At 44.2% G+C, this 25,731-nt stretch overlaps 1 protein-coding gene across 2 annotated transcripts in view; it reads right to left on the bottom strand.

The window, feature by feature from the left end:
- Positions 1-25,731, bottom strand: part of LOC143983845 (hydroperoxide isomerase ALOXE3-like) — an 88,148-nt gene that overhangs the window by 47,973 nt on the left and 14,444 nt on the right. Inside the window, exons 4-8 of one of the 2 annotated variants that reach the window (XM_077483943.1) lie at positions 19,733-19,861; positions 17,755-17,858; positions 15,938-16,110; positions 15,287-15,430; positions 4,912-5,115 (exon numbers count right to left, since the gene is read on the bottom strand). In XM_077483943.1, coding sequence (XP_077340069.1) covers positions 4,912-5,115; positions 15,287-15,430; positions 15,938-16,110; positions 17,755-17,858; positions 19,733-19,861 — 754 coding nt within the window. The remainder of the gene's footprint in view (positions 1-4,911; positions 5,116-15,286; positions 15,431-15,937; positions 16,111-17,754; positions 17,859-19,732; positions 19,862-25,731) is intronic. The other variant, XM_077483944.1, reaches the window with a different exon arrangement.

Below are 25,731 nucleotides of genomic sequence, written 5' to 3'. Positions count from 1 at the left end.
GCTAAATTGCAGCAAATGGAGGAGGGCCAACTCCTCAGGTGTGAGAATTTTGTTTTTGAGGCCATTCAGAAGGGGTTGAGTGGCCAAATAAGTGATAACAATTATGTATGCTCGCCCATCCTTCTCCTCCTCCTGCCACAAATCCACCTCCAGAGCCACAGCCTCCAAGGAAGGCTGCAAGGAAGACTGCAAGGAAGACAAGAAAGTGATGGCCTGGATTCAGTCTGGTCTGACAGAAGACACAGGCTGTTGTAGTACCACAGCCTGGGGACATATATGTAATTTGCTGCTGTTCATGATCTCTGGGAGTCCTAGACCAGATTGTTCTCCCCATTATATGGACTTCTCAAGCTACCAATTTTATTTTCCAAATAGTTGATGTGTGCCCTGGGGTAGAAAGGCTTTGCAAATTCCAGAAGTTTCTCCAGCATTGCTTTCTTTATTTTGTTATCCGCCAGAATAAATGGAGATTTTTTTTTTCTGAAAATACTTGCCTATGTGTTTTTTTTCAAATACAATGTCAAATTAACAAGGGACACCAACCAGCCACCTTGGGTTTTAAAAAGACAAGATAATAATGCTGTTGCGTAAACTTGACACACAGAGAACATTTCTCAACTTAATTTGGTATTATAAAGCTCACCGGAATTGCTAATGTTAGCTCCTAGAGACAGGGGTGGGATGGGAGCCCCCGATTTCATTAACCACTTGCCGCCCTCCCTATAACAGATACACGGCAGCAAAGTGGTTTCAAAATCCTGACCGGACATCATATGACGTAATCAGGATTTTGAGCCGCTGCGCGCCCCCGGGGGCGCGCATCGTGGTGATCGTTTTTGCGGTGTGTCAGTCTGACACCTTGCAACTACGATCTCGGTAAACAGTCGGTAAAGAGTCTCCGACGTGTCCAATCATGGCTGATCACAGTGTAAATAGGAAGAGCCGGTGATCGGCTTTTCCTCACTCGTGTCTGTCAGACGCGAGTAGAGGAGAGCCGATCGGCTGCTCCTCTGACAGGGGGGGTCTGTGCTGATCGATTATCAGCACAGCCCCCCCCCCCGAGGATGCCCACACTGGACTGCCAGGGACGCCACCAGACCACCAGGGATGCCCAGGACAAGATATGCCACCCTAGACCACCAGGGATTCCAGTCAGTGCCACAATGGATGCCAATCAGTGCCCATAATGGATGCCAATCAGTGCCCACAATGGGCATCACTGATTGGCATGCATTATTGTTTGGCACTGATTGGCATCCATTAGTACAGTATAATATAATACAATGCCGTCTATCAGTGCCCATCTGTGCCATCTATCAGTGCCCATCCATGCCCATCTGTGCCGCCTATCCATGCCCATCTGTGCCGCCTATCCATGCCCACCTGTACTGCCCATCCATGCCAATCCGTGACAGCTATCAGTGCCAATTTGTGCCACCTATCAGTGCCCATCCGTGTCACCCATCAGTGCCGCCTATCAGTGCCCATCAGTGCCGCCTATCAGTGCCACATATCAGTGTCCATCAATGCCACCTCATCAGTGCCACTTCACTGGTGCCACCTCATCGGTGCCCATCAGTGCTGCCTCATCATTGCCCATCAGTGTAACCCCATCAGTGCCCATCAATGAAGGAGAAAACTTACTTATTTACAAAGTTTTGAAACTGAAACAAAAAAAACATATTTTTTTTCAAAATTTTCGTTATTTTTTTATTTGTTTAGCAAAAAATAAAAACTGTAGAGGTGATCAAATACCACCAAAAGAAAGCTCTATTTGTGGGAAAAAAATGATAAAAATTTCATTTGGGTACAGTGTAGCAATTATCATTCAAAGTGCGACAGCGCTGAAAGCTCAAAATTGGTCTGGGCAGGAAGGTGTTTAAGTGCCTGGTATTGAAGTGGTTAAATACTATTTTGTCTCCCATCTTAAACCGTTCATTACCTGGTCCTCTAGAATGGCATCCAGCATTTGGTCAGAGATTGAAATGAGTGTCACTAGACCGGTCCATCCCAACTCTATGATTTGGGCAAACCTAGAGACCTCCATGAGCCAACTTAGGAGTCTATGTCTACACCAGATGTTGTTCACCTTCTCAATATGGAAAAAGTGCTCCCATCAGTTCTCTCTCTCCTCTCTATGCCCACCCCTACTGAATGTGTTGTTTAACCCTGACATTCCGGACAGCCTTTCTTATACCCAAATGCTGCCATGGACACAGGCCGGAATCTTTCAGCTTCTAAACCTAGTACACCCGCTCACCTATACACCCCTGCCCTTTGATGAATTGCAAAGGAAACATCAGGTCCCTAAGCAATTATTTACAGACAGATATCACCCATACATGCTGAAATGGTCCCAGACTGTTAAACGACCCATTCCTCTCCCTCAATGGCAGAAGATATGGGAGGTTGTTTCCAAATCGTCCAGATGCATGGAGCAGAGAGAGACAGCTTACAAAATACTGCTCTTTTGGTTTAGAACCCCAGAAATCCTACATAGGTATGACCCCAGGGCCCCCCGGGTGTGTTGGAGATGCTGGGGCGACATTGGCTTTCATTTCCAAATTTTTTGTGAGTTCCCCCTGATTCAACCACACTGTTCTCCCTCTGGACCCAATTCATTATCTTCTGAGCCGACCATTCTCTGGCATCCCCAGACACACCCAAAAAATAGCTGCCTTTATCCTTCTAGCAGCAAAAAGGGCTATACCCTCAAGATGGTTGTCTCCCTCCCCACCCACTTTCCCACAGGGGCTCCAAATATTGGAGAAGATGCCCAAAATGGAACACCTTACTGCGGTAGTAAATGACCCACTTCCTCAATTTTCAATAATTTGGAAACTATGGGATCGCTCAGAACTTAACCCGAATGCCATTTCCCTACCCTCCTAGAGGTACAACACCCCCTTGACCATATATGCTAACATTCTGTCTTCTTAGCTCCATCAGCTGGTTCTCTTGACGATTCCATGGTGCCCCTTTTACCCCCATCCCCCCTTCTTCCTCAGGTGGGACTCCTAAGGGGTGCCTTGTTCCTCAGTTTAGGCACCCCGGAGATCTCGCTGACACCAGACCCAGTGAGCAACATTTCTTTTTGTGTGAACTATAAGTTCAGTGTTTGTGATGCCCACTCACTGGGTCCTTCCTCCCCTGTTCCTCCCTCCTAATCTATATGACTGCAATGCTGTGATAATGTTTGTTGGTAGCATTGTAACCCTACCTATACAGTTTTAACATATGTTATGTGCTTTTTCTACGATTGTATTTGCTATGTACTCTCACTATGAGAAAATTAATAAATATACAATTTATAAAAAAATATATATATTTTACTGGAAATACATTTAAATAGTGAGACTAACTTGGCATTGCAATTTGAAAGAGACTTTTGCAGTTATTTGGAGTAAGTTAGTACATGTCCATGTCCATAACTTAGACTGTAGTTGGCAACTGCTGTGGAACTTCTTTCTTTATTGCTGCTGTATTGTCCTTCTGCAGTGTGAACAGGGTTAAACTGAACATCTTCAAGGAGACCACTTTGTAATGCACATTTATGAATTGTCTCCAGTTCAGGGGGCAGCCATCTTGGCTGGGCCTAATTTAATGCTAGAGAATGGTGATTAGCTGATGCAACAAAGCAAGAGGAGGTGGGTCTGCAGCTGAAAGAGAGCACCACAAGATTGCAGTAAATGGGGAAGAGTGATGTATGGCCAGAGTTTCTGGAACCATCTGATGCTGTGCTGCCCAGGAGAAGAGTGCTGACTAGAGACTGCTATTGCCAACATACTCTGTGCAATGATACATGTAAGGGACCTGGATCCTGAGAGCTCACACTGAGGATCAATGTTTTACATGCTGGATGCGGTGAGTGACTGCGACATTCAGCAGACCCCTCACCATCAGTATGAGACCACTCGCTATTACTGCTGGGTGCTGCCTTGTGAAGGAGGACCTTTTCATAAACCTACATGGAAAAGTCTGGAGTTTGGAGAGTACCTACTGTAATCAGAGGCCTCTTGGCCACTGACATTTCTTGGTTCTGTAAAAATAGTTTTGTCCCAGTGGGGTTGCTTTATTTCCTCTTTATTTGGGAACACTCCAGCGTACCTTTGGATTAAAAGAATGTAATAGGGAGTAATCCCACCACTTACGGTTGAGGAAAATAAGGAATGTCTCAGTAGGATTGAGAGCATACAGCAACGTCTATCCTTTTATAACTTGAGCTCAACTTTTGCTGAATCAGGGCATGTGTCCAGAAACCCAGAAGAGGGTGCCCTGGGTCTGGTAAGAGACCAACATCATACAAGTTTATCTTTTGTCTGCTGGGAATTTGTGTGCTTTCTTCAAGGGCCCAAACTCTGCTGACCAATGTTTTTTTGTAATCATTCACTGGCCAGTGGTATAAAATGGGGACTGTTATAGCAAGTTAGGACTGTCTTAACATACTGTTGCTAGGTAAAATAAATTCAGCTTTGTTAATTACTGATAGAATACTGCAGGTGTTTTAACCATATCTCTCAAAGTAACATTGTCCTATTGATTGTATAAGTACACTTGCTAGTACTCTTTTTTTAGGCTATGCTTGGCCTAATAATTTCTTTGAAATACCCCAAGGTGTGTTGGTGCTGGGTGAGCAAGGTGTGTCTTCATCTTCGAGTGTACAAAAGAAACCACAAAACAATTCAACGGCTTCTCTGGGGGTAACACTACACATGTACTAGGCTGGGGCCTAAAGATTTACAACTCAAAGGTCACAGAAACACCATAAGTTGCATATTACCAAATTCAACTTTTATTTTATTTTAATACAGTGACAAAGATAAGTTTGCATGATCATATAGTGTCCAAAGTACCAAACATCAGTTTTGCAACATCATATAGTGCCTAAAATGCCATAATCCACTATCTCACCTTATACAATGGGTGCCCCATTGGAAGTTGCCTGGTGGTTGCAATGGAGAAGACCTCAGCTAAGAAATGTGTGCGGAGAAGGTGAACGTCAATTTGATGTACCTGGAATTCAGAGTTACGAACCCAGATCTTGGCCAACAACCAATCAAATTCCGAGTCACTCGGCAGGAAGACTGGAGTATGGTCACCAGGTGTCTGAGATAACTAAAATTCAGAAAAGGTATGCTTCACAAATAGGAAAATCAATATAGGCTTGCCTAAATCCTAATCATTACCCATAATCACAAGCAGTCATAGGTTTCCAAGTATTAAATATAAAGTATCTATTTTCAGTTGTTGTAAATGTAGTAAATATCATGTTACACATGCAATGTTGTTTGCTTGCTTTGAATAATTTTGTCCTTTCCACACTCCATAGGTAAGGTATACTCTATGTAGTTAGTCCAACCTTTCTTCATGCTTCAGTCTCAATTCATTGCCTGTGCTGTAGTCTTCTGGATCTAGACACTATAATTTTTTTTTTACATGCAGGACGTTCATGTGTTATAATCTGCTATGATCTGTTCATCTGTTATGATCTGCACAGGTTATTTGGAATAAAGCTTTCTAAAATCTGCAAGATGTCATTTGGATTGAGTCACAATCTGCCAAGCTACTAGACTGCAAAATAAAGTGGTTGTGAACCCTAGACATGTGTGGTTCGTTTTGTTCCAAATTGAAATTCAGAGGAATTTTTTATTTTTTTTGGAATATATCCAAATTACAATAGTACCAAATTTAAACAAATCCAAAATAATGTAAAAAAAAAATGTTTTACAAAATTCTAATTCAAATAGTTTTCAAATAGTTTAGGAATTCAAATAGTTTTTGAATTCAAATAGTTTTCCATTTTCCAAAGAATACATTTTTCCAAAAAATAGTAATAATTAATAATAATAATAGTAAATAAAGGAATAGAATAGAAAAAAAATAATAGAATAGAAAAGAATATAACAGAAGATAAAATAATAGAATATAATAAAACAGTAAAAAAAAACAAAACAGTAAAACAGAACAAAATAGAAGAGAAAATAAAAGAACAGAATAGACTAGAATATAATAGAAACAAATAGAATAACATAGACAGAATATAATCATCTTCTGAAATTAGAATTTCAAATAGAATACATTTGAATTTGAATACATAAGAAAAGAATAGAATAAAATAAAAAACAAAGACTAGAATAGAAAAAAAATAGAATTTCAAAAAAATAGAATAGAAATATAACCATTGCCCACAATTCAAATAGAATCAATTAGAATTTGCATAGAATAGAAAAGAATAGATTAGAAAATAGCAGAATAGTTGTCAGGAAAGGTTTCACCTGCCTGTGGTGCTGTCACATCTTTGGGCTGCAGTACTGGTGTCCACCAGCGGGAGTCTCCCTGTAGTCTGGAGCCGACATTATCTCCTGCAATCAGGCGTCACCTGAGACTGATTGCAGGAGGTGTGTATATAAACCTGTCAGATGCTTACACATTTTCCTTGGTATTTTCCTTGAGCCCTGACCTGTAATCCTGAATCCATACCTCGTGACCTGTATTCCTGAATCCTGTACCTTGTGTTCTGTGTTCCTGAACCCTGCATCCATCCCTGGACTCCTGTCTTGCAGACCTATACCTTCCTCCTGTTGTCCTCCCCGTGTCCCGTCCTGTTCCCTGTTCTATCTGATCGATCTCTCGTGTATGACCCTGTCTTGATTAAGTTTATGATTACATCTTACTCTTGTATTCATGTTTGGTTTAGAGAGTTATTATTGTGTGTCACCATGGTTGTTTGCTGGTTTACTTTTGTGTTCAAGTCTATTCTACTCTACTGTATTCTATTCAAATTGATTCTATTTGAATTTTGGAAAATGATTATATTATTTCTATTCTATATATTTTTTTTCTATTCTATGTCAAATTTCAGAAGATGGTTATAATTTTTCTATTTAATTCTATTCTTTTTTTATTCTTTTCTATTCCATTCTATTATGTTCTTTTATTTTCCCTCCTATTTTGCTCTGTTTTACTCTATTATATTATATTCTTTTATTTTCTGTTATATGCTTTCCAAATCAATTTTTTTTCTATTCTATTTCTTTATTTTCTATTCTATTTTGTTCTCTTTGGAAATTGGAAAATTAAATCTTTTCAAATCGATCCAAATTCGAAATTGATCTAGATTTAAATTTGAATCGATTCAAAAACCGATTCTGAAAATGAATTAAATAGATTACAAAAATTTCTTTAGTTAAATTTCTTTAAATAATGAAACAAAACAATTTATTTAATTCTGCACGTGTCTAGTAAACCCTCACATATACCCAGTGACGTGAACAGCCTCAGATGATACACAGAGATTAAACAAATCCTCCTACATAATCTTTACATGTATATCTGCCTTTCTACACTCTTTGGAAAGTGCGGATCATGTTAAAAACCTTTCCTGTCGCATCATGGCAGCATACACTCTGGGTTGTGACTCCGTCTCCACAACCTGATAGGACCACAGAGCTATAAGATGATGATACGGCCCCCGCCTCAGTATTCTCTTACTTTTCCTCACCTGTTGGGACCGCACAGATCATCACCCTCTTACCGCTTCGCCACAGCCAGGTTCTAGCCTCTCCTGGGTGGAAGTCCTTGCTGGTACAGCCTCTAAATGAAGCTAAATGGAACCCCACTCTGGTGATCTCAGGGGTATTATCAATATTATCATCTCTCTGCAGCCTTATTATAAGCCTTAAACAGGCTTGAGCATTGCCACTACAGCCTCTTGTATAAGCCTTAAACAGGCTTGAAGGTATGTAAGTGTGCTTAACATATGAGCCTTAAATAGGCTTAGTTACCTGCAGTGGTCTCCACTTTACTGTGCACTGTGTCTCTTTCTTTCTTGTCTTATTGCCCCCCTTTTTTTCCTCTTAGCAGGTCTGTCTGGGCTCTGTAGTCCCACGGCTTCAAGTCTGTTGCTCACTGAGATTCCTGGAACTCCCGCACATGTGCAGTATGCAGTTTTAGGCTTTCTATGCCTTTTTTCCAGTTTCCAAGATGGCGCCGGCCGCTGCGGGGAGCTACTGCGCATGGGCGAGCGGGACTTGCTTCCAGCGCCAGTTTGAAAAGGCGGAAACTTCTAATTTCATTGCCTTGCCTTTATTCCAATGTTGGACTGCCTTTCCACTCCAACCCCAAATCCAGCTTCCACCCTTAATTGCTAAGTGGCTCCTCAGTTTCCATGCTGATTTTCTGCCTACTTTCTTTTCTCTCCTCTTCTCTTTCTTACATTACCTATTACATTACCTATTCTCCTTAGGCTTCCTATACTCCTTATCTATGGAGACCACTGCCCCAGCAGATCACCATCAGCCTAATAGGTAAGAGGGAAGGATTTACCTTGGTAAGTAGAAAAGATTGAAAAAGAGAGCAGGATACCACTAATGCTACCTAAAACGGTTAGTCCCATCAGCTCCTCAAGATCTTCCAGATCAAGGCACAGATCTTCCAGATCAAGGCACAGGAGAAGCTGAGGGAAAGTCCTGATTGGACGCAACGTACATACAGGGGAGGAGCATGTTGCGGACGTCACCCGCCGTCCAGTTCGTGTCTCTGCTCTTTGTTTATCTTATTTTCTCCGAAGTGTATTTTTGCTGCAAGCTGTTTTGGCTCCTGTCATTATATGCTCAATGCCTGCTATTACATAGACTATACTGCCTTCTTGAGGTGTAAATCAGTACTGACACCTAGTTATTGTTATCAAATGATTCACTTATATGACTGTGGACTTTGAAAGTGAAGGATTTTTCTGGTGTCATAAACAACTTTTTAAATTTTTTTTATTTATTAATTTTTAAACGTGTATTTAAATAAAACGATCTGTTTACAGCTACACTTAGATCGTTTTTTTTTTTTTTAATATTTATTTTTAAAATTTTGCTGGAGTTTCTCCCGGATTTTTCCTGTGTACTCACATCTGCCCATTTATACCTGGAGTGAAGTTGCTGGGCTTTTATTTGGAGTCGGCTGCACCTGACCAAGCGACCTAGAAAATTGCCTCATCCATACCTGGTAACTAAGCAATAAGGCTCCTGCACACCCGGAGTGTGAATCCGTGTATTTGACCATCTGAGATATCAGAGGTCCATCAGTGCTGGTAAGAGTTTATTTCTACTAGTGGAAGGAGGGTCACATACAAGCAAAACAGCTGTCTTCCCACATGGTGTCTCCTCTCTACATGCTCTCCTGCTGTCATATTTGACCAATCTGTGTGGACTATTTTATATTTTTTATATTTTGCGCCGAAGCTTTTGTATTATTTAGTGTGTTATTAAGGTGTTTTTGTATTGCCCCTTTTTGGTGTTCAGCTTGCAATAATTTGTTTGATATATGTGAGCGCTGATTGTCTTTTTCTTGATTTAAATTAACGCAGTATATGTCAGTGCAGTACGTGCCGTTTAACACAATATATTTCGGTGTGTTACTGCAAGTTTAACGCCATATATGTCAGAGCATTACTGCACATTTAACGCAGTATATTTCTGTGCATTACTGTACGTTTGATGCAGTATATTGCAGTGTCAGTACAGTTTTACTGCAGTATATTATAGTGTATCAGTGGAGGGTGTCTGTGTAGTGTGTACTCATGTTACACCAAACACCACTTTCCATTGATTAAAGTGCATCCACATTCACATTTCCACATCTTTATTACATTTTGTTTATAAGCATCCCCCCATCATGTCTGGGAGGACAACAAGGAGAGGCAGACATTCCCATGACACTGTGAGGGGGCAGCAGCATATGTGTCCACAGACAAAGGTGGGCATGGTCAGTCCTCAGGCAGGGCATCATTTTCTCTGTTTAGAGATGTTGCCCGTGCTATCCAGCCATAGCATGCAGAGGAGGTGGTGGACTGGCTTACTAAACCATCCTCATCCTCCATCACCCAAGCAGAGACAAGTGTGCAGTCCCCTGCAGCTGCCAGAGTGGCTAAACCCGCCTCCTTGTCCACAGCTATACCTGCCATAGCCCCAGCATCAGGCATGGAGTTATTTGAACACAGCGTTAGCCACTTGCTTCTTCACAATGCACAGCCATTACTTGATTCAGATGTTGGTTGTGAGGTTGTGGAAGGCAGGAACATGAGCCTACAGAGAGGGGAGAACACTGGTACACAAATTGGCAGTCATGTACCCCCAGCCGCAGTGTATTGCCAAGTTGTCTCCAGTGGTAATGAGGATGGAGGAGATGATTAGGTCACTGACGTGAATTGGGTGCCGGATGGAGCAGAGGAGGAAAGTGAGGGTGAGGCACAACCCTGAGGAGGCAGCCATAATGGAAGAGTAGAGAGCAGCCACCCTATTCCATCACATTGTGTAGGTGTTATCTCCAGGCCCACTTCCCACAGCTCAGCTGTCTGGGCCTTTTTTTTAGCACATGTGCAGCTGATCGCACTGTTGCAATTTGGAAATTTTCGTCTCAAGCACATCAGGCGTGGCACCATATGCTTGACAAGGCATTTAACCTCCTACTACTGAGCTCATTGGCAAGAGCACCTGAAAGCAGTGGGTAGCGTGGGTTGTCAGCGCCCAGGGCAGGGCAAGAGATGTGCGCCCCTTAACCCATAGATTTTTAGCACTCTCTGGGTCCCTTCAGCTAGTTCAGTAGTACTGACCAACCTGATTCCTATACTGACCTGTCTGTTTCCTACATTGACCACTAAACTGACCTATCTGATTGCTATACTGACCACTACACTGACCTACCTGATCCCTATACTGACCACTACACTGACCCACCTGATTCCTACACTGTCCACCACACACATTATTATTGCTCACTGATTGGTTGCTAGATGATACTGCACATAATTACCACTTACCCGTTGTTTGCTAGAGGTTACTGCATATCATTACTACAAACTGATTGGTTGCTAGAGGTTACTGCAAATTATTATTGCTCACTGATTGCTTGCTAGAGATTACAGCAGATCATTACTGTTCACTGATTGGTTGCTGAAGGTTACTGCACATCATTACCACCTCACTGGTTGATAGAAGTTACTGCACATTATTAATGCTCCCTAATTGCTTGCTAGACATTGCAGCACATCATTATGGCTCACTGGTTGCTAGAGATTACAGCACATCATTACAACCCACTAATTTGTTGCTTAGGGTTACAGCACATCATCTCACTGCCTTCACACCATAGACTGTGAAAGTGACGGGACCCACCAATAGACAGAAAATAAAAACTAGAACTAATTATTAGCAATGAGGGTTGAGGGGTGCGTTGTCTATGGAGTGCAAGTCTGAGGGATGCAATGTTCAGAATGTAGGGTTCAGAGGTGCACTGTGTATGGGGTGCAGGGTTGAGAGGTGTGCTGTGTACTGAATGCAGGGTTTAGAGGTGCGCTGTGTATGCAGTGCAGTATTGAGGGGGTGCACTGTGTATGGCATGCAGGGTTGAGGGGGTGCGCTGTGTGTGGCTTGCAGGGTTGAAGGGGGAGTGCTGCGTGTGGCTTGCAAGGATGAGGGGGTTGCACTCTGTGTGGCTTGCAGGGTTGAGGGGGGGTGCTGTGTGTCGCTTGCAGGGTTGAGGGGGTGCACTGTTTGTGGCTTGCAGGAATAAGGGGGGTGCGCTGTGTGTGGCTTGCAGGGTTGAGGGGGGTGAGCTGTGTGTGGCTTGCAGAGTTGAGGGGGGTGCGCTGTGTGTGTTGTGCAGGGTTGAGGGGGGTGTGCTGTTTGTGGCTTGCAGGGTTGAGGGGGTGTGCTGTGTAGGGTTGAGGGTGTAGGGTTGTTTACAACCCCCCAAATACAAAGCTCTCTTTGCCTCAGATTCCAGTTCAGAGCTCAGCCCCAGCCCTCCTCTGGCTGCCATCATCCCATACATAGCTTTCCTCTGTAGAGGAGTACTCGCAATGTCCGTGCAGCTGTGGGTGAAGAGGGGCTTCTGTCTGTGTGGATGATGCCTCTTCTTCTTCCTCCTGGCCCTGGTTTCCTCCAGTCCTGGGGTGGTCGGTGCAGGCTCAGAGTGCCGGGGTAGTGTCGAGAAACACTGGGATAGCATAGCAGCACACTGAAAGGCACAGGCAGGACTCATGAGAAGCGGCGGTGGTCAGAAGTCTGGCTGTCGGATGGGCTAAGTGGACAGACAGCATGTGGCACCAGCTGGGATCCTGGACCTTGTTTGTGGGAAGTGGCTCCATTTCCTACTGTTTGTTTCAAGACTGGCTTGCTGATGTCCCTCCTGGCTCCTTATCCTGCTTGCAGTTGCTCTCCTTGGATCCCTGACTTGAGGCCTGGCTGATTACCCGATCTTGTTAATGAACTTTGGACTGGCTGACTACCCGATCTGGCTACTGGATTCTGGCTATGCTTGACTACGCTTTTTCTATTTACCTTTTTATTTTTATTAATAAACATGTGTGATTTAATTGTACTTCTGTCTCAATCTGATTCATGGTTTCTGACAGTACGCGAAGGCCATGAATTCAGAAGATACAGTCAATCCACTTGTTGGTAATATTTTTTTCAGATTGGATGAAATAGAGAAAATAGAGACATTTGATGCAAAATAAGGGTCAGTGCCCATTAATGCAGCCTCACCATTGCCCATCTGCAGCCTGATCAATGCCATCTGCAGCCTCAGAATTGGCCATCAATGCAGCTTGATCAGTGCCCATCTGCAGCCTGGTCAATGCCCATATGCAGCCTCACCATTGACATGAATGCAGCCTGATTAATTCCAATCTGCAGCCTCACCTCAGATTACTGCTGCCCCAAAGGGGACAGGGAGGGGGGCAGGACGAGCGCCATCAGATTACATACAGCGAGAATCTCCTGTTTACTCATTGGCCTCTTTTAATCCAAAGTCCCGCCTCCTGGACCGGCTTCTATGATAGACAGAACACTGGTTCAATCCCGGCCTAGAAGACGGGACTTTCTATTACAGAGGTCGCTGAGTAAACAGGAGATACTCGCTGTATGTAATTTGACGGCTCTCGTCCCGCCCCCCCCCCCTCCCCATTTCCTCCTGGTCTGCCCAAATTGCAGTATCGGTGTATAACACGCACACACTATTTGCACCCGATTTTCAGGGTGAAAAGGTACGTGTTATAGGCCAATAAATACAGTATGTTATCTCTAAAAAAAAAAGCTGAGAATAAGTTCTTTTTGAAGCAGGCCCATTATGAAGCGGGGGGAAAACACAGGACACATGCTTGCCCTTCTGGCAAAGTTTCAAAACACTATTACAACTGCTTCAATGTCCATTAAGACTTGTGCTGGAAGGGTCACCATGTGTCCATTGGAAATAGTAAATGTATTTAAAGAGTATTATTCAGACCTATATGTCTAAAGCCCCATACACACTATCAGATTGTCTGCTGATTTTTTCCTTCAGGTTCACCAAAACCATGTAGTACAAGGGCCTGTCTGATTGCATACACATTGAAACCCCTAAGGTTTGACCTCATATTATATGGTTTTGGTAAATCTGATGGAAAAAATCAGCAGACAATCTGATAGTGTGTATGGGGCTTTAGGTAGTAGAGGTAAATGGAGAAATGGGGTGAATTTTTCCAAGGTTTATCCCATACCTCTCAGAGGAAAATAAGGCATCGCTGGAATTGCCCATTACCATTGAGGAATTACAAGAGGCGGTATTGGACTCAGCTAACCATAAAGCACCAGGGCCAGATAGATTGCCAAATTAAATCTATAGGAAATATGGGGAGATAATGCTACCAGTTATTACAGGTACTAAATGAGGCAACGGAAAAGGAAAAACTACCTGTATCTATGGCAGAAGCGATGATCATAATAATACCAAAAGAAGGGAAAGACCCTCTTCAACCCACATCTTGTAGACCAATCTCTCTGCTTTGCGCAAACGTTTAACTACTGCCAAAAATTCTAGCCAGTAGATTAAGTAAAATAACCCATACTTTAATCCACCCTGATCAGTGTGGATTTATCCCTGGCCGATCAACATTGTTCAATATAAGGAGACTATAATTAAATCTACAAATACCAGTAGAGGAGATGGGATCAAAAGTTATATTGTGCCTCAATGCTGTCAAAGCATTTGACAGCGTTGAGTGCCCTTATTTGTGGTCAGTGCTGTTAGTCTTTAATATCAGTCCTATCTTTACAAAATGGGTAAAATTGTTATATACTGACCCTAGGGCAAAAGTAAAGATTAATGAAAGGGTTTCAGAAAGTTTCTCACTGTTCCGTGCCCATGGTTACCCCTGTTTTTTGCCCTGGCAGTGGAACCTTTGGCCATAGCCATGAGAACAGTGGAAGGTATAAGGAGTTTGAGGAGAGGGGTGGATGAAGAAAATATTTCGCTATATGCGGATTATATCCTTTTGTTCTTGGTAAATGTGAACCAGTCTCTAACTGCAGCGGTGGATATTATAAAAAGATTTGGCGTGTTCTTTGGCCTCTCCATCAACTGGGAGAAATCTGTTCTTCCAGTTTATGAACTGGAACGGGAGCTGCCTGAGAGCGCTAGACATTTGCAGGTAGTGGAAAGCTTTGAATATATGGGAATAAATATAGCAGTAAAACCCTAAGCCCTTAATAAAAGTATTTAAGGGAATATGTAAGATATGGAATTGTCTCCCGTTGTCAATAGTAGGCTGTTGTAGCTTGATTAAATTGGTGTGGTTGCCGCCTCAACTTTTATATATTTTACAGAATTCACTCAAATGAATTTCTGGTGTGTGGTTTAGGAAATTGGAGGGCATCTTTAGAGATCTGATATGGAGGAAGGGACATATCAGAATTCACCTGAGAATATTACAGTTGCCTAAAGATAGATGGTGTTTAGCGATACCGCACCCTTGGAGCTATTTTCTAGTGGCTCAGCTTCAACAGGTAGGGCGGTGGGAGGTAGGTAATAATACTAGTAGCCACAGCTACTGTCCTGTAACCCACATACATCCCTAATTGAAGCACTAGAAGCAAACTCATTGGTAGAGGAGAGTCAATACCTTTCAGCAAAACTGTTGTTGAAGAGTTGTATATATGTAATTTGGGAAACATACAATGCAGTGCACAAATTCAAATCCATATGGTCCTGATGGACAGATTTTATGTGCCCTACTACTGGTTGAAGTGAAATTGTCTGGCCTTTAATTGGCCAGTTATTGTAATGTTCCTTGTTACAGTAACTAGCTATTGTGCCACTTCAAACTCAAATGTCTCTGTATGGAGCTGTGCTTTGTTTTCTCTCTCTACCTTGCTGTTCTGTGGACAGCTTATCGCTGTAAACTTCACAAAACCTTTCTTAAACGAATTCTGATTTAAAAGATAGGCAATTGTGTAGGTACAGAAGAAAAGATCACCTGAATGGCAATTGGGACAAGCTGATCCTGAGAGTTTTTCCACAGTAGACACATAGGAGCCGCAATGTATTGTTGCTTTTCATTAATGATGTTTGTAGGAATGTTTTCAAGAATTTTATAGTCTGCCAGGAAAATGTGTTCATTCTGCAATACAATATCTTTTGTAATTAGCAAACTCTTAGCACAAAACTGCAATGTATTACAGTAGAACTATAGGCAAAACATATTTTTCTTTTTTATTTTGGATCGAGTAAGGGACTCCTGTTTGTTTAATTTTTTGCCATTTGTGCCCCATTGGGGAGATTTACCTTCACTTCCTGTCTCATTGCAAAAACAGGAATTGAGAGGAAATTGCTGCAAATTAAGGGAATTCCTTGGGGACCCCTACACCACCCAAACTGGTGTCCCCATTGAAAGACTCTGTTACTTTTCTGGGGACTACCCAAAATTTGGAATTTCTTTTTACTTTTGCTTTCAATGCTAATGGTAAACAGGACAAATAGAAAAACTGAGCTTTTTTAATCCATCTCCACTCTGTCCAAAACTAAAGAAAACGTTTTGCCTTTAGTTACACTTTAAAAATACATGCACAGACTCAAAATTCCAGCTAGTTTGATTCCATTTACTCATGTTATTGTATCCAGAACCCACCTGAAGTTCTGTCTCTAAATTTGTGGAAGGCCCCAGAGATGACGCCACCATTTCATCAACAACTGAAAAGTTCTCTGGGATCTTGAAGCATTTCTTGATCAGTGAAGGGTTAACTCCATTCAGATATTGGCTACCAAAGAAAGAATCCTCCTTCCATATCTCACTCACTAACTCTAAACATGAAAGGTAAAGATTAATATGCTTTTTTAGACTTTTTTTTAGGAAATCTATTGGCAGAGGGGGAACATGACAATATTAATGCCCAGAGACCATAAAGTCAAAGAAATGCGAAGCAGAACTTGAGACAGTGTCCTCGAAATCAATGCCATTTTATATATACAGATTGTATAACGACTTACCTGTTTAACCACCACTCAAACTTACGACCAGCTCTCCCTACCCGAACAACGTGCTATACATCATTGTATTGTACAGTACAGAATTTTCATCTGTGTTCTGTACTTATGCAAATTAAAACAATGTTATTGATCTGGAGTTTTGTGTTTAGACCTTTTTTCACAATACATTACAGTAGTTAAGAATGCTTAAAATATTGATTACTTGTGGTCCTCGTTTAACAACCATAATGACCTGGTCATTGGAATGGAACCTGGTCGTTAAGTGAGGAGTACCTGTATCAGGAAACAGCATGAACAATTGAGGTTATCATGGTCAGGACTGGTGCAAGGATTTTTGACACCCTAGGGGCGAAATCTTATTTTGCCACCCCATTGGCTCTGCCCCTGACCCCACCACTTTGTCCTTGCTCTGACTCTTTTAATGACTGCTCAAAAACTTAAATTAAAAATACCTTCAAAGTTGCTACTCTCTCCACAAACCAAACTTCTGCAATCTGCACCCCCAGCACCCTGCCATTCTTGCTGCCAGCAATCTGCACTCCCAGCACCCTGCCATTCCTGCTGCCAGCAATCTGCACTCCCAGCACCCTGCCATTCCTGCTGCCAGCAATCTGCACTCCCAGCACCCTGCCATCCCTGCTCGCAGCAATCTGCACTCCCAGAACCCTGCTCTTTGACCCAGAAGGACCGCACGATCATCCCTGAGGTTGGCCGCTCTGCCCCCTTCCCCCCAGTGACATATGGGATCACCCCTGTGCTGGTCACGCCCCCTCACACGTCCCGACCACTGACCAGTGACAATGAAGGAGGTGTGCCAGCTGCTCGGCATCAATCAGAGCCCTGAGCCGCCGAACAGCTTTGCAGCTGGGGGAGCCGGGGGAGGGATCTGTGAGTGTACTGCATGCAATAGTTCCCTCCCCGTGCCCCTGCATTATTCCTCCCTCTCCTCCTCTGGACCTCCGATACACTCGTGCAGGCTCCAGATGTGACATCCACTGGGGATGAGAAGTTGACAGGCCGTGGCAGCGCCCTAGGCGGCAGTGCGCCCTAGGTGACTGCCTGGTTCGCCTAGTGGTAGCGCCGGCTCTGATCATGGTAGGTTTAAGTTTAGGGTATTTAAGATTTACTACACTTGAGGCATTTCAATTTGTTACAACCATCTATTAAAACACACACTGTAGCTCTCCATTAATCAATTTATTCAAACAACCATTATGGTTCCAAAGTTACAAAATGTCGACTGTGCATCACCACATTGAATTTCTGACAACTTGCTTTCTAGCTGGTCTATGAAGCAGCCTGTTATAAAGGAATAATTGTGTCATGCTGTCAGAAATCCAAGACTTAACTGCAAAGACTTAGCTGTAAGATAAATGCCATATTTATGTATTGAGAACACCCTGACAAAAACGCCTATAATTTTATGAAGGTCTAAAATAATAGAGAAATCTCACAAACCTGATTTCTGTGATTGCCGCAGGGTGGACAGCAGTTTGATGTCTTCTAGGTTATGCCATGAATCCTTGTTGAACAGAAATCCTTTCAGAATGGTTCCAAAGCCACTAACAGTAGAAGAACAGGTAGCTATTCCTTTTTATGGCCTCATCTAGAGCTGCTGAACAAGTCAGTTGTGGTCAAATCCATACAGCGATCTGTTATGCTGCGTACACACTATCAGACTGTCCGGCAAGCGGACCTGCCCACAAACAACTGGACTTTTCTGGCAGACTAGGTCCGCCGGACTATGGCGAGAGTCCGTCGTACTTTTCAAATGAATGGACTTGCCCACACACGGAGGAAAGTCCGTTCATTTTGAACGTGGCTCCCGGGAGCCGGGACTAGCGAAGGAGGTTAATGTCGCCACCTTCAGCGGCGAGATTGACACGTCGCTGAAGTCGGAATTCGGAAGACCCTCGAAGTCGGAAGAAGAGGCAGCAGCGACAGAAGACCGAGCCACCGCTAGTAAAAGAGCTGGGAGAAGAAAGCGGAGGCCCGGCAAGAAGAACCGAAGAGGGGGACAAGACCCCCGAAGTCGGAAGAAGACCCCCGGGCGGCGACGAAGAAGAAAGCCGGGCTCCTCCACTAGTAAAAGAGCAATAAATTATTTTAAACCCTTGTGTGGTGTTTTTTTTTTTTAAATTTTTTTTCACCAGGTGAATGGGAAGGGGTACATTGTACCCCATACTCATTCACATAGGGTGGGGGGCCAGTATCTGGGGGCCCCCTTATTAAAGGGGGCTCCCAAATTCCAATAAGACAATGGCCAGGGTTTGTTGGGAAGAGGCCCTTGTCCTCATGAACATGGGGACAAGGTGCTTTCGGGTCAGGGGGGCGCACGGCCCCCCCTTCCCCCAAAGCACCCCCCCATGTTGAGAGCACGTGGCCTGGTACGGCTCAGGAGGGGGGCTCGCTGGTCCCCACCCCCTTTCCTGACCGGCCGGGCTGCGTGCTCGGATAAGGGTCTGATATGGACCTTGGGGGAACCCCCACACCGTTTTTTCGGCGTAGGGCTTCCCCTTTAAGTCCATACCAGGTGACGGGGCAGCGACATTGACTTCCTTCGCTAGTCCCAGTTACCTGGAGCCGCGTTCAAAAATAACGGACTTTCCTCCGTGTGCGGGAAAGTCCGTTCATTTCAAAAGTACGGCGGACTAGCACACACACGACCGGATTGCGAGTCCGGCGGTCAAGTTTTGAGTCAAAACTACTTTCTAAGTTCGCCGGACCTTTGGGAAAAAAAAGTCCGCCGGAGCCCCCACACAAGTCTGCTGGATAGTCTGATTGTGTGTACGCGGCATAACTCTACAAAAGCTCATATCTGATTATCTGGTAGGTTAGAACAACCAGATTCTAGAGTACATTTAAACTAGATTTGCTTCTAGCTTCTTTGCTAGCCTGAACTTTCAATAAACAAGAATAATAAAATTAATAAATGACCATTTATGACCTACAGCACACCCAAATTATCGGCAACTGCTTGTGATTTGATTTCTAACAAATACACAAAATTATTGAAGAAATAGGTTGCCGTTTTAGTTCCAGGAGCTAACAATTCAGATTTGTGCACCATGTTGATTTTTATGGTAGGTCTTGCTACAAATATTTTCACTCTGTTTATTACAAGTATAGCATTTTGAGCTAAATCTTTTGCCAGAATTCCTTGCTCGGGTTTCCTGAGAATTATAGTGACAAAAAACTTTTTTCTACGAAAGGTGAACCTAATACCACTTATCCACAAGATGCTGTCAACATCTGATTAACTAAAGCTGCCACAAGCTGGAGAAGGGCATTAAGAATATCTTAATACCTTGGTTTACCTTTCTTTTTAGGGCTTCTGGAAGAGTAAACAACTCCGCTACACAACTTATTGAATGAGCACAACTGAACAGCAACATTTCCTGGATCCCTGTTCTCACAGCAGAATTTAGATACATACATGGAAAAAAGGTTGTAGCCAAAACTGATTTCTTTTAGCAAGGAGTACTGGTCATTAGGGGGAAGCTTGAACGCGCCATCATCTTCCATGTCAATGCAGCGAGGGACACCTTCTGCATAAACTTTCCACCTACAAGATTGTATAAAGTTATTACAAGTACTGATAACAGGCTGTACTGTTCCACTCCTAGCACTATTTCCCCTATTCCACCTGCCAATGGGTCCTGATTTAAAGCAGTTCATTACCTGTTCTGTAATCATGGTAATCCAACAAAGTAAGAGAAACCACTCTCCATCATAAAAGCCTGGTATAAAATGTAAATACTTTTTGGTAAAAAGGCTGTTCCAGCTGCTTCTCTGCCCTATAATGCATCTCACTCTATCAAGATTCTAACTGAAGAATGAGGATTGCAGGTTGGAAGGACACTTTTATTACATGGGCTTAAGTTGCAATAAAAATTGGTGGAACACCCTTTGTACCGGAAAGTACCAATACATGTTTATACTGGGCTTTTATGATGGAGAGCATCACCTCTTTCTTGACAAAATACGACATGATGATAGCACCTCTCCAGGTAAAATATGAGATTCCTCCCTGCTGTAGCAAGTGACGGGTGCCAGACTTGGTGCGCAAAACAAAAAAGAGATGGCGGCACTACCAGCATAAAAAAATATAACTTTATTGGAAATCCATTGAAATCGAGCACACAATGTGCACACACATCTCCTGTGGAATTCAGCAAACGCGTTTCACACACTTGTGCTTAGTCATGCTTAAGCAATAAAGTTATATTTTTTTATGCTGGAAGTGCCGCTTTAAAAACAAAACAAAAAAACACATCTCTCTTGTTTGATTATCACAAATCAAGCTTTAGTTACAAACTTAAATGTGACCCCCCCTTCCTTAAACACTGCACAGGTATTTAAAAGAGGACCCATGGGGGGGGGGGGACATCTCACCTTTCTCTGACTTATGAATAATGAAGGGAATGATGTAATTCTCAGGCTGCCAAGATCCCTGGAAATGCCAAGTAGCCCAGATCTCACAAGACAATGCAAAACCACAGTGCCAGTGGCGGAACTACCGCCATAGCGACCCACGCGGGCGCTATGGGGCCCGCAGCCGAGTTGGGGGCCTGGTGAGTGGTGTTAGTGGGGGGTGCTGGCCGCTCCGGGTGACACGCTGGAGTAGCGGCAGCCGCCCGCATCACTAACACTGCTCTCTGTAGTGCGGGTGCAGGGACACAGCAGCACGGACCGTAGCCGCCTCCCCCTCCTCTCTGTTTACATCCACAGAGGAGGATGAGCTTACGCTGGAGGGACACACACGCGGCACTGTGTATCAGCGCTGAGCGCTGTTCTGAGGTATGGGGGGGGGGGTCTGCACTGAGTTCGGGTCTGCACTGAGTTCGGGTCTGCTGCACTGAGGAGGGTCTGCACTACTGAGGGGAGTCTCTACTGAGGGGGGTCTACACTACTCGGGGGTCTGCACTGACGGGGTCCTGCACTACTAGGGGGGTCTACACTACTGAGGGGGTCTGCAATACTGAGGGGGGTCTGCACTGAGGGGGAGTCTACATTACTGTGGGGGGGGGTCTGCACTACTGTGGGGGGAGCCTGCACTACTGAGAGGGAAGTCTGCACTACTGAGGGGGAGCCTGCACTACTAGGGGGTCTGCACTACTGAGGGGGGGTCTGCACTACTGAGGGGGGGTCTGCACTACTGAGGAGGGGTCTGCACTACTGAGGAGGGGTCTGCACTACTGAGGAGGGGTCTGCACTACTGAGGGGAGTCTGTACTGAGAGGGGGTCTGCACTACTGAGGGGGGGTCCTGCACTACTGAGGGGGGTCCTGCACTGAGGGGGGTCTACACTACTCGGGGGTCTGCACTGAGGGGGGTCTGCACTGACGGGGTCCTGCACTACTAGGGGGGTCTACACTACTGAGGGGTCTGCAATACTGAGGGGGGGTCTGCACTGAGGGGGAGTCTACATTACTGTGGGGGGGTCTGCACTACTGTGGGGGGAGCCTGCACTACTGTAGGGGAAGTCTGCACAACTGAGGGGGAGCCTGCACTACTGAGGGGGAGCCTGCACTACTAGGGGGGCTGCACTACTGAGGGGGGTCTGCATTACTGAGGGGAGGTCTGCACTACTGAGGGGAGTCTGCACTACTGAGGGGGGAGTCTGCACTACTGAGGGGGGAGTCTGCACCGCTGGGGGGGTGTCTGCACAGAGTGGGGTCTGTAATGGGGGGGTGTCTGCACTACTGAGGGGTGTTTGCACTGAGGGGTGGGCGTCTGCACTACTCGGGGGGGTCTGCACTACTTAGGGGGGAGGTGTCTGCAATGCTGGGAAGTGTCTGCAATGCTGGGGGATGTCTGTAATAAGGGGGGTGTTTGTACTGCTGGGGGGTCCTGCACTGAGTGGGGGTCTGTAATGGAGGGGTGTCTGCACTACTGAGGGGGGAATCTGCACTACTGAGGGGGGTCCTGCACTGAGGTCGGTCTGTACTGAGGGGGTGGTCTGGACTGGGGGGGTGTCTGCACTGGGAGGTATTTGTACTGCTGGGGTGGTCCTGCACTGAGGGGGGGTCTGTAATGGGGTGGTGTCTGTACTAAGTGGGGTGTCTGTACTTGGGGGGAACTGTACTAAGGGGGGTGTCTGCACTGCTGGGGGGTCTGTACTACTGAGGGGGGTCTGTACTGCTGGGGGGTCCTGCACTGAAGGGGGGTGTCTGCACTGGGGGGGTCTGTACTAAGGTGTGTCTGCACTGGGGGGGTCTGTACTAAGGGGGGTCTGCACTGAGGTAGGGGGTGTCTGTACTAAGAGGGGTGTCTTTACTGCTGGGGGGTCTGTACTGAGGGGTGTCTGTACTGCTGGGGGGTCTGCACTGTACTGATGGAGGTCAGCAATGCGTGTCCTTCAGGGGCTGCATACAGTATACTGCATACTTTGTTGTTCGAAATGAATATAAGCTGTTGCCTGGGTACTGTGCCACATGGGTGAGGTAATCTGTTGTTCAATGGTATTAGTTAATTTTTTTTTTGGGGGGGGGCCCCATACAACATTTTGCTATGGGGCCCTGTGATTTCTAGTTACGCCCCTGCACAGTGCACAGTAGTCTTCTTGAAAGAACTAGGCTATTAAACATTCTCCAAAACCTTGCCAGTAGGAGGATGATGTCACCCTAGCCTATGGATCGAAGGAGGAAGAAGGCAAAAAGCAAATACAGTATATTTAACTTCCCCCTAGGCTTTATTTGCACTTTCATCCAGCTTTTAGAATAGAGGGGGCACCTTGAAAAAGGAGACCTTATCACTAAGGTGCACTGCATTACATTTATGAGAGGAAAAGATATTCTTATATTTAGGGGAAGAAGCCATATTATATAGCTTGTAACATTAGATTCACTTCAAGCACATTAGCACATGTACACAAATGATATAAGAACCCCTGGTTACAAAGTCAGTAAAGCCATGAGATTAAAGGGCAAAACCAAGGGCTGTGAAACAAAATACATATGATAAATTGATTCATAATAATTTTAAGTCAAGTGCTCATAAAATTGCATTTTCATCTATGTATACCCAAAAGATCCAGGAGGTCTAGCAGTCTCTGATTTCTGTAAATATAATCCCGCTGCTCAAGAGATGCAACTGTATCAACTTCATTATGACTCGTATACACCTGCCTGGATAGTTTTGGAAGCACAAGCTTGTGCTTCTCTTCCTATTGACCGTTTGATGTGGCTGCCTTCTAAAAGTCATAGGGCCACCTCTGTACCTCTTTTTTCCCATTCCTTACACCTCTGGGATACTTCCTGTGTCTTGTATCTGGTCTGGTCGTGCCATACTCTGATGGCTCCATTATTTAATAACCCTAAGTTCCCTTCTGGTCTACACTGCTTTCAGCTTCAATGATGTATAGACAAGGGGTTGTATCGCATTGGACACTTTTTTTGACCGAAAAGGTATCTGAAAGTCCTCTTATTTTTCTCAACCTTTAAAAATGACACAAATCATTCTGTTAATTTCAATGACACACTTCCTTATTGTCCTGAAAAAGCAAGCAGATGGTATTACTACACAGACTGTCTTTGAAAGTAGATGTTTGCAGAGTACAACTCAAAGGGATGGACTCACATCCTTATATACTGTAAGTTATTTATGGCCTCTTTGATTAACTTGCGTATAGGCTGGCTTGGAAAGGAGACCTGGAAACGGAGATCATTGAGGAAGCCTGGAATGCCTGTACTTCTAGAATTCATAAGGGCATTTTGAACATTCAGCTGATTAAGACTAATTATAAGGTGGTCTCCTGATGGTATCAAGTCCCAACCAGGCTGTCTATGATGCATTCTGAGGTCTCTTCACAATGCTTTTGAGGCTGCAGTCAAAAGGGTTCAATGCTGCACAAATGGTGGACCTGCTGTAAGGTTAGGAGATTCTGGAGGAAAAGAACATGCCTTATAATTTTCTGTAACTATGTTGAACATCCATGTACATGTACATCGCTTGAAGGCAGTTTCTCTTACCCCCCTGCTCCAAAAAACATCTATCCTACATGGAGGGTGTGAGCCCTGTATGCAAAAAGATACTTAAAAGAAAAGAAGGCTGGACAACCGCACTCCTATGCAATTTCTTTATTCAAGCGCACAAAGGTGAACTACAGGTATCAGCTTACATGTTACATACCAAGGTTGGGTGCTTACTCATGCTTACGAGCTATGAGTAAGTACCCGACCTTGGTGGGAAACATGTAAGCTGATACCTGTAGTTCATCTTTGTATTCGGCACTTGAATAAAGAAATTGCATAGGAGTGCGGTTGTCCAGCCTTCTTTTCTTCTATGTTGAACATCCCTAAGACAGCTCAGGTAGCTCTTTTAAATAAATCCATGGATGATATCACCGGACATAAGCAATCATTAATCTTCTCTATGTTCTTGGCAGCAAAGATAGCTATAGCCATGACTATATTTGAAAAGACTTGGGATTCGTGACTTCACTACCTTCAAGTTCCATCTGGATGGCACTGGATGGTGGCGGAAGGACAGGCTCTTGCCGGACTTTCTGTTTTGCCTTCTTCTTCTATTGGCTTTCCCAATTTTTTTAAGAGCATCAGTGGGCTACATGAAGTAAAGTGAAATTTGTCTACCGACCATTCCAATGTTTAGTGGATACTGGGAGATTTAACAGACTGACAGATATCTTGACTGCTGGCAAGAGTCTTGTGCCTTAAGCCTGTTTCACAAAGGCTTCAGCTTGTATAAGAGCAGTGTGAACAACAAGCTTTGACAATGCAGAGCTTTCAGCAAGATTTGTTGAAGTTTTTAAAATACCATTCAGCTTTTCTTTAAAGTGGCAATTAGCACTCCCATTATGATCCATGTTCAGCATTTACAAACTGGAGCTTTAAAAGCTTCAATAAAGCTCTGCAAGTTCTTTGTCAAAGCTTGCTGTTCACACTGCTCTTATACAAGCTGAAGCCTGTGTGAAACAGGTCTCTTTACTAGGCCTGCACTTTAGGTAGGTGGCCAGGGTGTGGCTCACTTACTAATGATCACCTGGGTGAATTGACCCTTTAAGCAAACACTTAAAGAGACATTTTGTCTGCTTATTGCCATCTGCTGGTGTCATTTCGACAACATCTCGACAAGAGCCAATATCCACACATTAAGCCCACGTACACACGGTCGGAGATTTTGGCAACCAAATCCGTCGGATTTTGTCCATCAGATTTTGTCCTTCGTATCTTGTCCGAAACTGTTGCATACACACGGTCGGACTAAGTTGTCGAAAAATCCGATCTTTCAGAACGTGATGACGTAATTTCGTTACGATGGGACTACATTCAGGCTAGTAGCCAATAGCTTTGATGTAGGAATTTGATCTGAGCATGCGTGGCACTTTGTCCGATCAAAATTCTCTACACATGCTAAGCCCTTGTACACACGGTCGGAGAATCCGTCGGAATGTGTCCTATCGGACCGCGTTGTC

The sequence above is a fragment of the Lithobates pipiens genome, unplaced genomic scaffold (assembly GCF_037356315.1).
Source record: "Lithobates pipiens isolate NorthernLeopardFrog02 unplaced genomic scaffold, aLitPip1_a1.2 Scaffold_16, whole genome shotgun sequence".
Lineage (NCBI taxonomy): Eukaryota > Metazoa > Chordata > Amphibia > Anura > Ranidae > Lithobates > Lithobates pipiens.
Note: the sequence above shows the minus strand (reverse complement) of the source record. Positions and strands in the feature narration are given on the sequence as shown.